This window comes from Sinocyclocheilus anshuiensis, unplaced genomic scaffold (assembly GCF_001515605.1).
Source record: "Sinocyclocheilus anshuiensis isolate Anshui unplaced genomic scaffold, SAMN03320099.WGS_v1.1 scaffold371, whole genome shotgun sequence".
NCBI lineage: Eukaryota > Metazoa > Chordata > Actinopteri > Cypriniformes > Cyprinidae > Sinocyclocheilus > Sinocyclocheilus anshuiensis.
The window spans coordinates 1119772-1140021 of NW_015549597.1; the positions used below are offsets into that span (position 1 = coordinate 1119772).

The 20250-nt window shown below is 37.0% G+C and overlaps 2 protein-coding genes across 2 annotated transcripts in view; one reads left to right on the forward strand and one right to left on the reverse strand.

Annotated features, from left to right (window-relative positions):
- Window positions 1-3660: 3660 nt before the first annotated feature.
- Window positions 3661-20250, reverse strand: part of LOC107658485 (protein arginine N-methyltransferase 1) — a 26101-nt gene continuing 9511 nt past the window's right edge. Inside the window, exons 11-12 of the transcript XR_001630793.1 lie at window positions 6523-6532; window positions 3661-3672 (exon numbers count right to left, since the gene is read on the reverse strand). The gene's annotated coding sequence lies outside the window, so the exon portion shown is untranslated. The remainder of the gene's footprint in view (window positions 3673-6522; window positions 6533-20250) is intronic.
- On the forward strand, window positions 13886-16494 carry LOC107658486 (prolactin). Its single transcript, XM_016447057.1, has 6 exons — window positions 13886-13934; window positions 14106-14227; window positions 14385-14492; window positions 15611-15793; window positions 15961-16279; window positions 16449-16494. The coding sequence occupies exons 1-5, from the start codon at window positions 13904-13906 to the stop codon at window positions 16147-16149; spliced, it is 633 nt and encodes a 210-aa protein (XP_016302543.1). The 5' UTR covers window positions 13886-13903; the 3' UTR covers window positions 16150-16279; window positions 16449-16494.

Consider the following 20250-nt stretch of genomic DNA (forward strand, 5'->3'; position numbering starts at 1 on the left):
TAGTGTTTGCGCAGAAATCCCAGGCTTTACTCGCGCGGAACACATTCCTGGTCAAAAAGCGAGCATGTTTAACTAGCGTAGGAGCCTCCTCTCCGTCTCCTGTCCCCTCCCTCGCGCTCGCTCGCTCGCTCGCGCTGGCTATGTGCAGCGCATCACAGCATCTCCTCGCGCTCTCCTCCCGTCGCCTCGGATACCGCGCGCGGAGTCATCCTCTCGAGCCGCCTGGCTTTAATCCGTTCGCTTCCCTTGACTTGTGGCCGCGAGGATAGCAGTCCCTCTGTCAGTGGGGCCTTTCTCTGTGTTTTAGCTCTCACTCTCCCTGTATTGCTTCTCTCCATCCGACACGAGCATCATCAGCATCCGGGTTCTGCGCTGCTTGCGTCCCCTCCCTCACACGATTCCCACTGAACATGCTCGTCATAGCCCCCCACCCCACTTCCGCCCCTCACATTATTATTGAACCCATTATTGTCATTGGGCAGCATCTGTCAATTTTTTGATAAATACTGTACATATTTTCAGATCATTTGTTATCATAATAGGCTATTTATGGACTAGCTGTCCCATACTTTATTGTCGTTTAAAAAAACATGACAGGCTTGCAGGAATAACCATCTTTGATGGGCCTAGTTGGGGTTTTTTTGCATAGTAGTTTTCAGTCTTTTTACATTTTCATGTATGCATTTAGCAGACTTTAACAGTTTTTTTCAGCTGTTTACACACATTTTCAAAACTTTACACACAAATACAAGAATTGTACACACAAAATGCAGAGTGCCTCACATCTCTTGCAAAATGAAGCACTGCATTCAAAATATTACAAACACATCTCAAAAGCAAACATTTGCAAACACATTTGCCATCATATTACGTTTTTTTTCAACTGCTTACACACAAAATCTTTACTTGTCACACACTTTCTGAAACCTGGCACTCAAACAGCAGAACCACACAACAAATCTGCAAAACCATACACTAATTCTCGGCCTTTGACTCAGTTTTCAATTTCATAAAACACTTTTTGCAAAACACAACACACAATTCTCTATGTAACACACAAAATCTAATAGGAATTACTATTATGGCAAAGGTGTTTGCAAATGTTTGCTTTTGAGATGTGTTTGTGATATTTTGAATGCAGTGCTTCATTTAGCAAGAGATGTGAGACATTTTGCATTTTGTGTGTGCAATTCTTGGATTTGTGTGTAAAGTTTAAAAAAAAAAGAGGCAAAGTTTTGAAAATGTATGTAAGCCGTTTAAAAAACTGTAATTCATGTTAGATTTTTGAGTATTAAATGTATGTTGTGTTTTGCAAAAAGTGTTTTATGAAATTGAAAACTGAGTAAAAGGCTGAGAATTAGTGTATGGTTTTGCAGATTTGGTGTGTCAGGTTTCAGAAACTGTGTGACAAGTAAAGATTTTGTGTGTAAGCAGTTAAAAAAAAAACTGTAACCAAAGTGACTTACAGGAACAGAATTCGTCAGAGATCTATCAATTTTCAATGTCAGGTTTATTAGAAAGTTTGATTAGGTGACAAACTAGAGCAGACAAGAAAAAAGATATTAAAATGTAAAGAAATTCACTTTTTGCCTACTTTATTGCTAAAACCATCATGGACAGCACTGTGGCTGCAGTGGAGTCATTCAGATTCCTGGGCTCCACCATCTCTCAGGATCTGAAGTGGGACATTCACATTGAGTCCATTGTTAAAAAGGCCCAGCAGAGGTTGTACTTCCTTCGCCAGCTGAACCCTTCCTTCTCTCCAAGAACTGTACTCATCCAGAGTGAGCAAAAGGGCTGGCAAAATCACTCTGGACCCCTCACATCCAGCACACTCCCTCTTTGAACTGTTGCCGTCTGGTACATATTATAATACATATTTTCAGATCATTTGTTATCATAATATTTATGGACTATAGCTGTCCTATCTACATTGTCATTTTTAGCAAAAACACTCAAAGGCTTGCAGGAATATCCATCTTTGATGGGCCTAGTTGTGTTTTTGCATAGTAGTTTTCAGTATTTTTACTTTTACATTTGCATTTAGCAGACTCTTATTTGTGGACATACAGAAAATGTCATGTCTCGCAGGACCACGGTGTTACATAATTAAACATAAATATAAACATACAATACTAGAAGTTAGAAACATTTTTTTGAACCTATAGCCTAGCTTACTTACTGAAAGCGGTAATCTATCTAGGCCTAATATAAATAGTTGACTGTACATACACATAATCTAAGACTATGACTATAAAAGTACTTTACATAAATACTGCACATTATATTGTGCAAAAGAGGTATTTTAGGGTAAGAAATGTATAGTGCAATATGATTTGTGGCGCATTTGCAAGTAAACAAATGTTATCTTATATGAGTCTTTGTTGCAAGGGAAAGAATTCGTCAGAGAGCCAACAATTTTCAATGTCAGGTTTATTAGAAAGTTAGATTAGGGAGCAAGCTAGAGCAGAAAAGAGGAAAGAAATGAAAATGTAAAGAAATGCACTTTTTGCCTACTTTCTATTGCTACAATTAAAGCGCCATCCCTGCAGTTTAATGTTTGAACACAAGGTGGAAGTAGAGACAAACACATAGGTCGTGTGTTCTGCAGGCAAGAAGTAATTGAAAAATCTCCCAACAATATAATGCGCATTTATGTTGTGTTTTTTATTTCTTAATCTCACCCAAAAACATTAGGCATAGCGAAATGTTGGGCGTATCTTTTAGTCCAATCTGTATCAGGCAGTCTTAGTCCAGACAGCAGGGGGCGTTGCTCTAGACGGGTCTGACTCGTTGAGCTCTTAGCCTCTATTTTACAACAAGTGAGGCACTAACTGTTCATATATTACGTTAAAGTACCTATGTTATGTTCAGTGAGTCATTACAAGATTACACGTCTGCTGACAAAATTCAGGGTTTCTAATTGTGTGTTTTCTGACAGATCAGCAGACAGAGGTGATTCCTGCAGATTCACCTGGATATTCAACTCAGCACTTTCATATCGTCCCTCACGTGATGTTTTCAAGGTCAAACACATTCAGTGACCTTCATACATGCCTTTTGTAACGTTTTGTAAAGTTATCCCCTTCCTACCTGTCTGGCAGGGCTCCAAGCAAGAGCACACCCTCCTCCCTTTATTTTCTTGGAGCCTTATGACAACCGAAATCTCTCCTCAGCATGGAGGAGGCAGAAGGATGTCGGCTGGAAATGTGGTAAAGCCGGGTGTAAGTATAAGTGTAACAACAAGTCACGCATTTAGGTCGTAAAAATAAGGTAATCAGTTTTATTTATTTTTCAGATTTCACATTTTACACGTTTAATCATTTTAATTTGTATTAGGCTACTCATTGTATGCATGAAAACAACGAAGACATTTAGCCTATCTTGCATAAAGCAAACCGTGAAAGGTGAGTGATTAGCTTTTTGTCTGTAAGCTATTTATTAAACAGCGCTTTAAGATTACTGAAATAAGATTGAAGTAAACCCATTAATAACTATTCACAACAGACTTTTTGCCATGTTTCACATTGACGTCACAATTCCGGTATCATCTCGATTAGGGATTCCCAAACTTTTTTCACCAAGCCTTTTTGACCAAAAATATTTACTTTACTTTAAGAGTCCCCTGAGCTTTTCAGTTAATATTTCAATAAGTTAGTCATGTTCATGGTTCTGATAAACAACAACAAAAGTCTGATTCTAAGTAGCTATTCTAAAATAGGCCTATTCTTTATTTTATTCTTTAGAAAACGTTATCATTTTATATTTTTATGATTTAATTAATGACTAGCTTTTCATCAACTCATGAACTCCCCAGTTTCCTTATGAACCCCCAGTGGTTCATCACCAACCTCAGTCTGGAAAATCCTTGTGCAATATTTCCCACTCCACTACTCTGATATTGGTTTAAAAATAGTTGGATATTGAGATTGTTGAATGACGATCTGATCACATTTGAGCAGTGATTCATGGAGACTTATGCAAATGCATATGCATATGCTTACACAAGCGGTAAATTTGGTGTGACAAGACTTTTGCATTGATAATTAGCTTGAATTTCTTGTTTTGTACTGTTTAAATGACACCAAACCAGCATGTGTGAGCATACCCTGGGGATTTTTATTCTTGGTTATAGAACAAGTCTTCACACTTCTAGCTTTGCTAATAGATCAGCTCATGAATGAGCATAAGATCTGATTGATTGACTGATGAGATAAGTGCATTTGGGGATTTGAGTGGGTGTATTTGTGTGCCTCTTAATGAGTCAAAGTGAGGAGTTTAGAGTATTAGTGACATTGGAAAGCTTGATCTCCTACTTTAGTTCACCTAAACCCATTACAGAAGCCTACATAATCCTTGCCTACAGTCCACTTCACTGCATCCACCTTAAAGTTTTGGACTTGTAAATAAAACCACAGGGACTCATTAGAAGTCACTTTTGGCAAGACAGGATCTGCTAAGCAAGTTAATGAAAGCTGTTTTTAAGGAGTTTACCTAAAAACGAAAACAAACATTGTCAAACAAATTCGGTTACAAATATCGAACCATTTTTAAAATCTTTATTCCATTTTGAAAGCATCTGAGACACATCATTTACATCAAATCTCAAACTGTCTACAGATCAGATCAATACAATCAGCCACAAAAGGGGAGGAGAGGTTGGTGGTTGGAGGAATCCATTTAAGCTTCACAGGGGGGTAGAGAAGGGAAGAGACACAAATATGGTCTCTGCTGCCAAACCCCAAACCCCATCGTTTAGTCCAGTGCCATGAGCTGCAGGGAATGCTGGGAAGGTGTAGGACTCAGTGCAGTGAAACCCTAAAACAAACAGAAATACAGAGAATCATAAATTTCAAATGATAATGAAAAATCATGAAGACAATCATAAAACAGAGCAGTACGAATGTGCTTAAGATTAAACAGTTAAATTAACAGCCAATCAACGGATAATATTAAGAATATTAAATAAATATATTTTCCATTTGAATTCCAATTATCGGTTCTCACACATAACATGGAAATAGTGTTTTTTTTTTTTGTTTGGTTTTTTTATCTACATTTTTTTTTTTTTTTAGGTCTGTGCATCCTAAATTATTAGACCATTCCCAACTAATCTGAAATACTGATCAGTCAGCCATATTCACATTAGAAAAGAAAACAATAGTACATAATGCATCTGTTGATCTGACATAAATAAAATACTCGCCTGACATGTAAAGGGGAATGAAGCAAGTGAATGTGCATTACTTTTCCTGCATGTTGAGCTCCTCATGACGCCTCAGCATTGCTCTTCACACAGGCAGCAAACGCCTCCATTAGCTCCTTACACACTTCCTCACCATTCTCCTTTACACTGTACCACACAGAAAACACGCTCATTACTCCAACACACACGCTGATTCACATCAACATATCACATATACAACACAAAAATGCAGATTTGTCCCTCTGAAGCACACAAGACTTCATGATCAAGTATAAAGGTTCTGTACCACACACTGTAAAGAAATTACATAACTTTGGTATTGTCTTTAGTTTCTGCAAAGTCTTATAAAATGTGCACTCATGATAGGCTGGATTCTGCTGGGACTGAATGAGACAGTATGTATGCATTTGTACGAGTGAGATTATTTGAGCCTCTCCACACCAAACAACGGCAGACACTGACACACTGCATTAGAGTGATGGAGTGAAAACAAGGGTTGGAATGACAGTGCAAAGGGGGGAAAGAGATGCAAAGCGAGGGAGGCGGATAATCCAGCTGAACGAGTGAAAGATAGAGCCCTAGAATCACGTGACAAAGCAAGCAGGTAATGGAAAAGAGACATGCCTCCTGCTAAAAGAGAGAGATGTCATGACTTGTGAGGAAAAGAGCGAGCCCCTCCCCCGGAGAGAAAATGATTTTAGTCTCTCCCTCCCCCACAGATCATCTGCTGCATCTCGCATGGTGACATAAGCATGCTCTTCCTCGCTTTCTCTTTTTTCTCAGAGAGAGTGGTGATGTAACACACAGCTGGTCAATTTAAATATAAAGCGCCTTATGCAGACTGGTTCTGATGAACCACGTGACGTAGGTGTAAGGATGTATGGGGGGATTTCACTAGCCAAGGGCATTTCCTCTTCATAGGCAGCCATTTTAATACTAATACTAGATTCAGAGAGAAGACATGCAAAGGGAGAATGGACCATTGTGAAGCACAAGACTAATTGACAAAAAACAATTAGGGTCAGATTATGTCTTTATCCTCAACAACCAATAATTAGAGATCACAAAACCATTTCTAGTCAACTGGAAAAGCACCCATGTTTTGGGCTCGAAAAATGGTCCATTTAAAAGCTAGTTTGATTTCAAAATTTGTTGAATTTCTGGAAAACTGTGTCAAATTAACCAGAACATGGGTGTGTTTAAAGACCTTTTGATTTGGGAGATAAATGTTGAAACACTCTATATCTGTGGTGTAAAATTGGTGGCAAAAGCACAGTCATTTTAAAAGCTAGTGTTAGGGATAGTTCATCATTTACTCACTCACACCTTGTTCCCAAATTGTATGACTTTCTTTCTTCTGTGGAATATAAACGAAAATGTTTTGAGAAAGAGCTTTCTTTTTTTTGTCCATAAAATGGAAGTCAGAACTGTTTGGTTACCAACATTCTTCCCTATATTATCATTTGTGCTCTGCAGAAGAAATGGTTTGTAATGACATGAGTGTGAGTAAATGATGACAGAATTTTCATTTTTGGCTTGAACTATAGATAAATTGATCTTAAAATGTGCTACAGATGTGCATTACACGAACCATATTTATTTGGCAGTCAAATATTGAAATCTGTCAGTCTTGGAGGTGTAAAATTAGAATGATACCAATAAGCATCAGACAAATGGGAAGGGGATGATCACCTTCCCTAAATTAAGACTGAATAATTCACATGATGGCCAGTCCTCCACATATATAATGCAAAAGGAAAAAGGGCACGGCTCAGGAGTGCTCTGATCTTAAACACAACAAACAGGAAATAATTTTACTTGACCCAAATAATAATTAAATTGGAATCTAATAAATACCGAATCCATATGGAATTGATTTATTTCCACATGGAGCTCCTATAACAAAGCTATCCTATGCTGATAAAGCAGATGCTTTTGTTTATTGATAGATTAAGTAACACTGTTTACCCTGAGGGGGGCTTCTACAAAACTAGAACAATACATTCCAACCGCTACAAGAGCAGGCATGCTAACACAAATGAGAGGGAAAAAATCAGCTTAAAGTGTAAACGATTAACTTGTGATTTGCATTAACATTCTTGAAAGGACACCCTATAGGACACAATGGCTGTACGTTAACTCAGAGGCTGATGTTTAGTCACAGACTTTGAAACCGTACAAAATGGAGAACATCTCAAGGTCACAAATTCACAAATTTTACACTGTTCCACGACAAGCAGCCAGATGCATTCTCCCAGTGAATAACTGCTAGCTTCTGGGGTTAAACCTGTAACATTAATCCTCTTCTGGGTTTAAAGCCCATGATGAATCCCCTTTGTGGACTAGCATGACAAAAAAACAGACAAGATGGCCACTGTGACATGCTTAGACTAGGTGTAAAGTGATCCAGTGAATAGTACATGTCACACTTAATGGATGACAGACACATACACACATCTATGCATTACCATGTACGAGGGCACTATAAATACTAGTGTGGTGTACATTATTTAAGGTCACCTTCTGTAAGGTTAAACATTCAGCTAGTCAGCAACACATGCAAGTTGCTGGTCAAAATGGTCACAGAAAGGTCAATGACAAACTGACCTGCTAATAGCGTTTTAACTGTTAACAGTTCTGCCATTCTCCCAACAGTCTCGTCCCAGCCTCACTTTATCATTTTGAGCGGTGACTGCTCATGTGAGAGAAAAACTATTAACGCTTACAGATGCACCTTTTCGCCATTTTTCACTGCCCTCCCTCAAATCCATTTTGGATTACAGTGGACTTTGTTGGTTTTATATCCGCTAAAGCAGTGTCCCACCTACCAGAATGTTTTAGAGGTCTCTCTAATTAAAACACCTGATTCATCTCATCAGCTTTTTGGTGTGTTGAACAGGGAGACATCTGAAATATCTTGGGAGGTGGGTCTCAAAGACTGGAGTTGAGAAGCACTGCTGTAAATGAAGGTGACTGTGATGGCCAGTGCTTCAGATGAAACAGTGACACATTATTCAAGCAAATTCTTACCCCCACACACCCTTCCCCTATCTGGTCCTTGCACACCAAAGGTCAGCGTATGTGCAACCTTATCTCCTTTCTCATGCTGTCCAGGCCTGTCGACACTACAAACACCAAAAGCAGCCAGTCTACATTTTTTTTGGGTGGGTGTGGGGATTAGGGTCAAAATACAGCTTGAGCAATGGCTGGTGTCAATGGTCAAGAGAGAGGGAACACAATGAAACCCTACATAGGAGGAAGGACAGCATATGCATACTGAACGAATGTTCATCACTGGCCACTGGTCACAATCTCCTTCATTTGCAGGATATAAAACCAGCAAAACCCATTAGTGGGAGGGCAGGGAAAACCGGAGAAAAGGTTCACCCGTAAACATCAGTGATTCCCTCTCATTTAAGTGGTCAAACTCAAACATGACAAAGCGAGGCCACGGAGGCTGCAGAGACAGAAATGGTGAAGATTGAGAGAGGAAATCAGGGATGGAAGGACGAGCGAGAGGAAAAGCATGACGTAGACACATTCCCAACAGGAGGCTGCAGAGACAGAAATGGTGAAGATTGAGAGAGGAAATCAGGGATGGCAGGACGAGCGAGAGGAAAAGCATGACGTAGACACATTCCCAACAGCCAATCAGCCGTGAGGAAGAACTGAAGTTGAAGAAAAACCCCAGAATGCTCTTAATGAGTGGCCCCACTGCTGCTGCCAACTCGCATCAAACTGACACCAATCAAACCATTTAAAAAAACTCACTAAACTTAATTAAGTTATTAAAAACACCGTATCCCTCTGCACGAACCTTCCACCTCATATTCGGCGCAAGGTCCTTTCTTCCCTCCATTTTGGATCGCCATCACGATGCAGTATTTACGCTGCGTATCATAATTCTATTGAATATCACCAACCTTAACTAATTAAGAACTAAAATAAATCTATGTGGAAATAAATCCACATTTTAGAGTATGAGAATTTAACAGATTTTAATTCGGTCCATACAGAGTTGCAACAGACCGGTATTATGGACCATACATGACTGCTACTCCAGTCACTTACCATTTGTCTAGATCTGCCTTGATGGCCACACAGGGTGCTGGGACAGGGGTCTTGGCAGGAGCTGCAGTCTCTGAGTCCGACATGGTTCTGTGGCGTTGGTGTGATCCGTGCGCTCCTGTGGTTGCATGTGCAAGAGAGAATGGAGAGTTAGAGTTGGCAAGAGGGAGGGGGAGTGTACATAGTACACAGGGGAGGAAGGAGGGGGGAACGTGAGAGGGCACATATGTACATGAGCAAGAGATCAAACAGTGAGCATTAAAAAAAGCATTTAAAAAAACATTTTGAAAGTATGGTGCTTCATATGCAAAAAGCAAATAATTGTGCTTTTTTTCTGCACCTAAAGCAACAGTGTGTAATGAAGTGTGCTGAGACAATGGAAAGTATGCAGAGAAACTTAACTTGCATTCAGGCACAGAAAAGCTGCACAACTTCTTGTAGATATAACGGACTGTGCATGGACGCCCCCTAATGGAAACATGTTTTCATGACGTGCACCAATTTACACTTTTTTTCTCTGTTAATCATATTTATTTTAATCTAAACGCAGTCTCATTTAAATAGCATCCAATTTCCTTTTTTATTTTATTTTTTTCTTAAAGATTTAAATGAATACAGCCAGGGTGTACACTAGAATAAATACAAAATAAATAAAATTCCTTCCCTTATTCCTTTATTCCTTCCCTTTCTAGCTTGTACTTATTTGAACAATGCCTAAAACTTGGTATTACAAGCACTTCCTGTGTCAGTTTGCCTCTTTAAGTAGAATCACTTTATGTATTCCCCAATTGTAAGTCGCTTTGGATAAAAGTGTCTGCAACATGACTAAAGGTAAATGTAAATGTAAAATTGAGATATATGAATAAATGTAAAATGGTTAAATGAAAACATTAAAATTAACACATTTTACAACTTCCTTCTGCCTTTAAAATGAAAAACAAAGGCTTACTTCCCCCCATTTACATTTATGTACACTAAATAGAAGTAGCAGATAAATGAATGAATTAAAAAAACGAATGCATTTTCATGCATGAAGATTTTTAAACAGTTAAAAGCATCACCACCAGCCACTTTAGAACCCATCACAATGTAACGTATAACTTTCCCTTCAAACTTTATTTTTATTGTGAATTGTGCACTACATTCACTAACCCATCCCTCTAAATGGATGTCATATAGATAATTAAAATTAGTGCTGTCAAACGATTAATCGCAATTAATCGCATTCAAAATACGTTTTTGTTTACACAATATATGTGTGTACTGGGTATATTTATTATGTATATATAAATACACACACATGCATGTATATATTTAAGACAAATATGTTATATTTATATATTAAATATATTTTTTAATCGCATATTATATGCGATTAATTGCGATTAATCGCTTGACAGCACTAATTAAAATACAATTAGCTATTTCTATATGAATACAGTTTCAATTTGAATTAAAATTCCATTCCTCAGCTATATGGTGTTCAGACCAGACTATAAGCTAAATCAAGCAAATCCATTTGGCTTTTAAGAGTTTTGATGCCAGAAAGGGGGTCACATTTGAATCAATATTCAAAATAGTGGTCACTTAATATAGGTTTTAATATAGTAACCTATTTACATTTAGGTTTTCGAGAGAAAACTGATGCTGAAGGTGTTGCAACATACTATTATTCGACGGCAGATAAGATTCTTTCATTGCTCACCCCGCCCCCTCATCTGTTCAAACAGTTTTACCCCTTCACAAAAGCGCCAAAAGTCTAGTCGTAGATTATAAATCAGAAACTTAACTTTAAAAAGCAATCTGTCTAATCCTTTCAATGTTGGTTAATAAATTAATTTCGGAAAGTCTAAATTACAGTTGGATGCATAATAATAAATTGAAATTCCGCGGGACAAAACATGTATCCTAAAGTAGCCTATGTGCAAGTTTTACAGTTTTATTTTAAATATCTATTATAATTATTTATAACCTTTTTATTACTGCAGTTTTATTGTAGTGTGTGTTTTGTATTTTTATTACACTTTTTTTCTCTTTTATTGTTTATGTTCTCTAAATAAACAAAATTATCATCAAGGCTAAAATGCCTGTATCATTAAAGTCAAATTCGTAAAAAAACTATCTTTGTATTACTTTTAAAACGTAGCCTATTCGATTGTGTCCGTGAAAATGTGGATACGTTTAACTGCAACAAAAGCATAGTTGTTACTTTCTAAAGATCTGAAACTTTTGCGGATCTCTGCATCAACCCACCTCCTCAACGGTTACTTAAAAAGTTAAGCTTGGCTAAGCCTACCTGTCTGTCTACATCAAGATGTTACGCGATTAAAGCTGTAGGAAGAAATGACTGAAAGCAGCTCGCGCATCTGAAAATGACGGAGGTATTTAACGGCGACCTTCAGACAAGAACGTCCTGTTCTCTAAACAATCAACCCACATCCATATGCATTTACACTGCTGCCAACGAGCTAAAGTGCAGATAATTAAATTAGCATGAAATGTCAAGCAATTACTTTACCTGTGTCTGCAGTCCGGAAAGATCTGGCAAGATTTACCTGGAAAACAAAATGAATATTTTTGAACTGGAACACGCATTAAGTACCTACTGGATCCACGCCTCCTTCTCCAGGAGCCTTGAGGGAGGAGAAATGCCCCAATACACATGCATACAATGCTATTCTCTCTGTAATGAGACTATAAGGTTGTTTATTGGTTCTAGTTCTTATGACAGAGTTTTTAGGAGTTGGTCAAATGAAATTATAAAAAGTATAGGTGAAATAGGCTATATATGAAATTTTAAAGTTCCCAAAATATATGCGAAGTGTTGGAGAGACTCAAGCCAATTTGAGGTAACAGAATGAATCCTTACAAAAAATAACTATGGATTTACAACAAAACCAAAAAAAAAAAAACATGCTAGTTAATCCATGGCAACCAAAAAATTGGTTTTGCTGTACTAACCATATTTAACCATGGTTTTTGTAGTGAGACCATGGTTATACAAATGGTAATCAATACGCCAAAAACATGAGATGGTCCTCACTGCAGAACACAAGATCCAGGGGGCGAGGTTGGATCCAGATCCAACTCCTCCCACCTTACATATACCTAAACCTACCCGTCTCCACCCCCTGATCCCTAAACCCATCTAAACCTACGATTTCCACCCCCTAGATGTGGATCCAACCCCGCCCCCTGGATCTTGTGTTCTGCAGTGAGGGGCTACTGAAAAACATGGTTACAACACTTTTACTACCAAAAAAAAAACGGTTAATTTTCATAAGGGAATGAATGAATTATAACACCATTACACAAAATGTTACAAAAGGCCTGTTGTTTCAAGGTCCTGTAAGGTCACACACTGTAACTAACTATTAAGTTGGAAAACATAAAGGGAACAGGAAACTTTCATAAGAATTGGACCAGCACATTCAGACATAAATAAACAAGGAAAGAACAGAAAATAAACAAAAAGGGTTAAAACCCTCTCAGTTCACAGTAGGTCATGACAAATGAGTGTTTCCTCATTGCTGGGGGAAGGGTCTCACATGTGAAGACTTTTTTAAATGGCATGTGGCTGTAAGAGTGTAGAATGGGTACACAACTTCCATAAAAAGGAAAAGAGCTGGGAAAATCAACTCGGACCCTTCACACCTGGCCCACCTTCTCTTTGAACTGGCGCTACAGAGCACTGAGCACCAAAACAGCCAGTTTATTACAAAAAAAGGCCATTTTATTAGCTTAAATTATATGTATGTCTGCACTATGCCTGTACCTTTTTTTCTGCACTGGAAGCTCCTGTCACCAAGTTCCTTGTGTGTGTGTAAATGCTCTTTCTGATTCTGATAGTGGTGCAGTCTATTAAAAATCTATTTGTTTTTCCATTCAGACACCCTAAAATAATGCAATCACGCCAAAAAAAAAAGAAAACACACATTTTTAGAAAAAAACAGGCACACAAATCATCAAACGTCACAAATATCATCACTATATTTAAAAGTTAAAAGAGAAGAAAGAATGTTTTACATTTATTTATCTGACCGTCTGATCATCATCTGATCATCTGATTTTTGCCCTCGTGTCCTGTATCTACTCAGACAGCTCTGCACTGGAAGCTCCTGCCACCAAGTTCCTTGTGTGTGTGTAAATGCTCTTTCTGATTCTGATAGTGGTGCAGTCTATTCAAAATCAATTTGTTTTTCCATTCAGACACCCTAAAATAATGCAATCATGCCAAAAAAAAAAGAAAACACATTTTTAGAAAAAAACAGGCACACAAATCATCAAACGTCACAAATATCATCACTATATTTAAAAGTTAAAAGAGAAGAAAGAATGTTTTACATTTATTTATCTGACCGTCTGATCATCATCTGATCATCTGATTTTTGCCCTCGTGTCCTGTATCTACTCAGACAGCTTATAAATATTGATCAGCCAAACCCTCACATCAATGTTTTTCATTAGTTTCAGGATTTAACTAATACACCTGGAGTGCAAGACTCATTGCATATGCAAATGAGAGGACCAAGAAGAGCAGGCCTATATAATGGTAAGAAAATGACCGAGAGCTCAAGAGAGGAAATCAGACTGCAAAGATTCAGCCGAGACCAGTTAAAACCAGTTAAAATGACTCAAGGATCTAGACTGTACTTTGCAGGTAAGCAAACCTTATGTCTTTCTCAGACTAACCTTTCCCTGCCACATTTTACACTTTACTTCTCCTCCCTCCTTCTTTACATCCCCTTTTCCATTTTCTGTTCATTCTTACTGGACTTTAGATGACCCTAATGTTATTTTTGAACATTTTCTTTTTCTTTTTGCTTTTCAGTGGCTGTTCTGATGTGTGCGTTTGTCACCATCAATGGTGTCGTTCTGAATGATTTACTGGAGCGAGCCTCTCAGCTTTCAGACAAACTTCACTCTCTCAGCACCTCTCTCACTAATGACCTGGTCAGTACCAAACACCCTGGTAAACATGTGTTTATGAGGTGTTATATGCCCACTCACTGGGTTATTTGCAATATGTGACTTCAGTTTTATCCAAACAGGTATTTATTTCATTGATTTGATGTTGGTTGTTTAATATTAACCTTGCTTTCATCCACAGGATTCTCACTTTCCTCCTGTTGGTAGGGTAATGATGCCCCGTCCGTCAATGTGCCACACATCCTCCCTTCAGATTCCCAATGACAAAGACCAAGCCCTGAAAGTCCCGGTAAGAGCACGCATCCGTCTTCATCTCTATCAAATGTAAAAAACGTTCTCCTGCACTCTTAGAAAAAAGATGTGACAGCTGTCACTCGGGTTATACCTTTTCAAAAGGTATTTTTAAAATAATTTTTTATTTGATTTGAACATTATATTATATTATATATATAAACTCTAAAAAATGTTAAATATAACCCAGCGCTGGGTTAAAAAGGGACAAACCCAGCTATTGGGTTGTTTTGAACCCATCCGCTGGGTCAAAACAACCCAACCACTGGGAGTGTATTATATATATATATATATAATTTAAAAACAAATATAAAGAATAATTTTTATTGTATAAAATATATTATTCAATTGTTGTAACTGTAATACTTTATATAAAACAAAATATAAAAAAATACATAATTAAAAAATGTGTACTATATGAAGTATCTATATATATACTATAAATAATTTACAAATCTTGGAAATGTTTGAAATCCTAATAGATTTGTTTTTCATTCAGAGTGTCTCAATCCAATGTATTTTCAGCATATTTCACCCAAAAAGAAACATTCCTGTCATTTAACACACCCTTGATCAAACCCATAAGACTTTCATCGATCTTCAAAACAAAAAAAAAGAAGATTTTTAATGAAACATGAGAGATTTCTGTTCCTCTATTGAACGTCCATACTACCAAAACTTTGACACTTCAGAAAATTTATAAAGACATTGAAAAATAAATCTATATGAATCAAGCTGTTTAATCTGTTTAAGTCCTCTAGAGAGACATCATCACTTTACATGATGAATAGATTTAATTTAGGTTTTTATTCACATGTGAGCATTAATCAAAACATACAAAGAGCACATTAATATGATACATGTGAACTCAACTATACTTGCCTCTCTGACTCACTGGTTCTTGCAGAATTACAAACATGCTTTCATGAAACCTCATTGGTTCAAAAGTCTTATGGACTTGGAACAAGATGAATTAACTTTTTTTGGGGGTGAACTAACCCTTTAATGTGCAGTGTCAACTATGAGTAAACATCTCCCACTTGTGGTCACAATTGTAGTTAGTTACAGGCAAATCAGACAAATAGTGAATGACGTTTTATCTGATTGTTTGTGCAGGAGGATGAGTTGCTGTCTCTGGCTCGGTCTCTGCTGCTGGCGTGGTCCGATCCCCTCGCCCTTCTCTCCTCTGAGGCGTCCAGCCTGGCACATCCAGAACACAACACCATTAACAGCAAAACCAAAGAGCTGCAGGACAACATCAACAGCCTGGAAGCAGGTCTGGAGCACGTCTTTAACAAGGTGATTGCACTTGAAAGAACAGCTCACAGTGTGTATATTGTGAATGATGATTGTAGGAGGGCAGTATGAAGTAAAAATGAATGATGTCTGGATAAAAACATTGAAAGAAATCTTTTTCAGCAGGGTTGTTTTATACATTGTCACTGTCCGTGTTTTCTTCTCTACAGATGGGCTCAACTTCAGACAACCTGTCCTCTCTCCCTTTTTACATCAACAGCCTTGGCCAGGATAAAACTTCTCAACTTGTCAATTTCCATTTCCTGCTGTCCTGTTTCCGCAGGGACTCCCACAAAATTGACAGCTTCCTCAAAGTTCTCCGCTGCCGGGCAGCCAAGAAGAGACCTGAGATGTGTTAGAGTGGAAATGCTGTGCTCTGCTTCTCTCAGTGTGCATGTTAAGTTAAAATGGCAGAGCAGTGAGTGATTTGAAAAAATCACTTCTTTATAATATCATAACAAAACATGCCCTTTAGTTTTTGTTTCTAAGGTGTAGTTTTTTGACTCACTTTCTTATATACTTAAATAAATTGAATTGGACCAAACAAAGATAAAATAAATTAAACAAAAAGGCATTTAAATGGAATAAATTAAACATTTGTATGAAGAACACATGCCCAAAATTTATTTGAATATGCCCTTTATTTTTTGTTTATAAGGTGTAGTTTTTTGACTCACTTTCTTATATACTTAAATAAATTGAATTTAAGTATATCAGACCAAACAAAGATAAAATAAATTAAACAAAAAGGCATTTAAATGGAATAAATTAAACATTTGTATGAAGAACACATGCCCAAAATTTATTTGAATTTTTGACCAGCTTGACGACATTTGTATGTTATTAAGGAAATTATGTTGTATCTTTAACCAGCTTTGACATACTTTTCTGTAATGCAATATTTAAAGCCCTACAGCAATATCAATACATTTCTTTCATGCAGATTTATATTGACTCTGACACTGAATACTTTATTTATACACGTGGATAAGACTTGCAAATCATTGTTAGGGGCCCAAGCACAGAAAGTGATTGAACCATATTGCTCTAAACTTGGGTGCCTCCTAGATAGCACTATAATAAGGCCATTTACATTGCAGTTCATAAATCTGCAACTTTAGGGACTAAAATCTGACTCAGAAATTTGGCACGTCTAAACATTGCAAATATATAAGCCAAAAAAAATTAGCCTTCTTTTAACTAATAGACTTATATCTTCTGAATGCAAAATCCAAACTTGACAAAATACTCATAGATACACGTCACATAGTCCAGAGGACATTCTGAGGATGCACAACAGGTCATATCAGATTCTGCCCATAAGGGGTGCTCCAACTTGCAAGAATAGCATGTATTTCTGCAAACTGGTTTATCAAAACTTTTCTTATCAATTGAGATTCAAGACTGTTGAATTTGCAGTAAAGCACTTTATATTGAAAGAGATACAGGGCAATTGAATCACCTAAGCATGCGCATATTGGTGCTTGGACCTTGATGATTGACGTTTGCGGCTAAACTTTTTGTTGTTGTTGCTTTCCAAACTATTTTTCATCACATTTATTGTAGCACTTGTGGTTGCATATGCAGATCATAATGAGATCAATATTTTGTTTCATACACACCAACACACCCTATTTCCCCCATGTCATAAAAACCAATGAAATATAAAACACAAAACAAAGACCTGCTGAGTCAATTGAGTTCCAGTGGATGGGGCTCTTGATAAACCTGTGCAGAGTCTGTGATATCTACAGATGGAGGTGGAGCATCCACTCAGAGTATAAATGTGCTGCTCAGTCATCAAACACTTTCATTGTAGTGGAAACAACAGAACGCAGAGACTAAAAGGTACTGTATTTTTTATAGAAAAAGGTATGAATAATGTTGTAAAGATAAATTACTTTTTACTTTGAATACTTTGTTCAGCAGCAGGCTACATATTAATTTTGACTTGCAAATATATTTGTTCTGTTTCTTTGTCAATGAAAGGCTGGACATGGAGGAGCTGACAATTATTCTGTTGGGAAAGCAAGGAGCAGGGAAGAGCGCATCAGGAAACACTCTTCTGGGTTGCCATGCATTTCACACAGCACCCAGCTCAGAGAGAGTCACTCAAGCCTGTTCAATGAGCATGTCCACTGTGGATGAGCAAACAATCACAGTGATTGACACTCCTGGATGGTGTGATTCTTCTTAGTTTGAGACTGAAATGAAGCAGAATATCATCAAATTCATCAACAGGTACATGCCACATGTGTTTCTCTTAGTGCTGCCTATTGGCAGATTTACCAATGAAGAGATAACAACATTCATGAATATCCTGAAGGAGTTTGGAGATGAAGCCATCAAATACATGATTGTGCTGTTCACCAAAGGGGATGAGCTGGAGGAGAAGCCTATCGAAGACTACCTGGAAGATCCTCACTCAGATCTGAAGACAATCATTCGGATATGTGGAGGAAGATTTCATGTCTTTAACAACAGAAACAAAAACGATCGCCAGCAAACCTCTTCACTTCTGAAGAAGATGAATGATATGGTGAAGGAAAAGGAAAAGAAATGTTACACCGAATCTATGTATAACAAGAACAAGAAACAGGTAAGTGTAGGAATGAAGCAGAAAATAGAAAACGTCCTGCTGAAAATAAAACAGAGATGATGACGATGACCAAGTGAGTATTTGTGATGCTGACGAAAAAGAAAAAGGAGAAACAATGAATGACAGAAAGGAGCTTGAAAAGTTAAAGCAGAAAATGGATGAGCTCGCTAAAACCACCCAAGAGAATGAAATGAATCGCTTGAAAGACATGGACCAGCTGATGAAAGACATACAGAAACTGCAAATAGAATTGAACACGATGCACTTTCTAGTGTGTCAGAAATCACATATCAAAAATAAATGACAAAAAAAAACATAGTAAATTCTTATCCATTTAAAGTAATATGTTGTCTTACACAGAAGGGGATTTAGTGCAATGAAATCTGGCATCTTTCATAATTTACACATTTTAAAAAATAATACTACATTTAATTAAAAAAATCTGTCTATCCCATATGATCATGAGTCATCACAGATTCTGAGGTTGGGTCCTATTTCAGTTGAAAATTAAGCTATTATCTTGTGTATTACATTGTTCTTGTAAAAAACTAATAAATTAATCAATTACGTTGTCCAGATAGTACTGAATTCTCAGGTTTTTATTGCCTAATATATTTTTTTAAATAATCCCTAAACAGATCATTCAGAAATGCACATTATCAAACATTTCAGCTTACTATCAACTTAGTGCAAGAAGCTAAATCAAAACTCATCCTTAGTTTTCACTAAACGTAAGTGTTTCATATAGCTAAACATTTATTCCCTTCGTCATACTATATTGTCAAACCATTTGTCTATAATTTAATCAAATGGATCTTAATGTTTAATCAATTAATCATTTGGTACATTTCTAGATTCAGATTTGGTTTGCAATTTCAAACAGATAACCAATAATACAAAAAATTTTGTTACAGTATAAGCCATTTATCTCAGATGATACACTCACACAGTGTTCAAAGTTTGAACCCACTCAACATTTGTGATCATAGAGCAGGTGAAACAATCAATGACTGCACTCTAAAAAATGCTGGGTTAAAAACAACCATTTCTGGGTTACTTGGCAACCCACTGCTAGTTATTGCACAGAAGACATGCTGGGTTATTTTGACCCAGCTGGTTGGGTTAAAAGTTTTTACCCAACATGTTGGTTGTTTTATTTAACTCAAATATTGCTTAAAATTTACTATATTGCTGGCTTAAAATGGGTTGGAAATGAAAAATCACACACAGAATTACTAGAGGCAACAGAAATAATCAAAAGGTAAACTGTGAATTTGTTGTATTAATAGTCCTCTTCCTTTTATACACCCATTATAAAAAGTATCATCCTGATAACTCTTCAGACCTGTTAGATGTTGGCATTGTTATATGGTGAACTTTGCAACCAAATGCAAGATCATTATACTGAGGGCACATGATGGCAATAGGTATGTGGGCAATAAATCTAACCCCACTCACCATTTACTGTAAATCATGTAATTCCAGTTTATCTTTCCATAAGATAACAGCCATAGTGACATCCAACTCAGTGACTTGCATCTATCAATCTTTTGCACTTTATCCATTTATTGTACCCATTTAGTAGTTGTTATTTACTCGTGTCTATCCTTTTGTTAACATATATAACTCTTTAATAAATGGTTGACAAGTGTTCTCTTTGCATTAAGGTTCACTTTCACAGGTTATTAACATATAACTCATTAATAAATGGTTCTTTACATTAAGGTTCACAGGTAACTAATATTGGAATAAAAAATGTAATTATTAATATCTTAAATCTCTTAATATCTCAAATATCTTAAATTGATATCAAATCCTGTTTGTGTTTCTATGAATCCCCCCCCCCCCCCACCAAACAAAA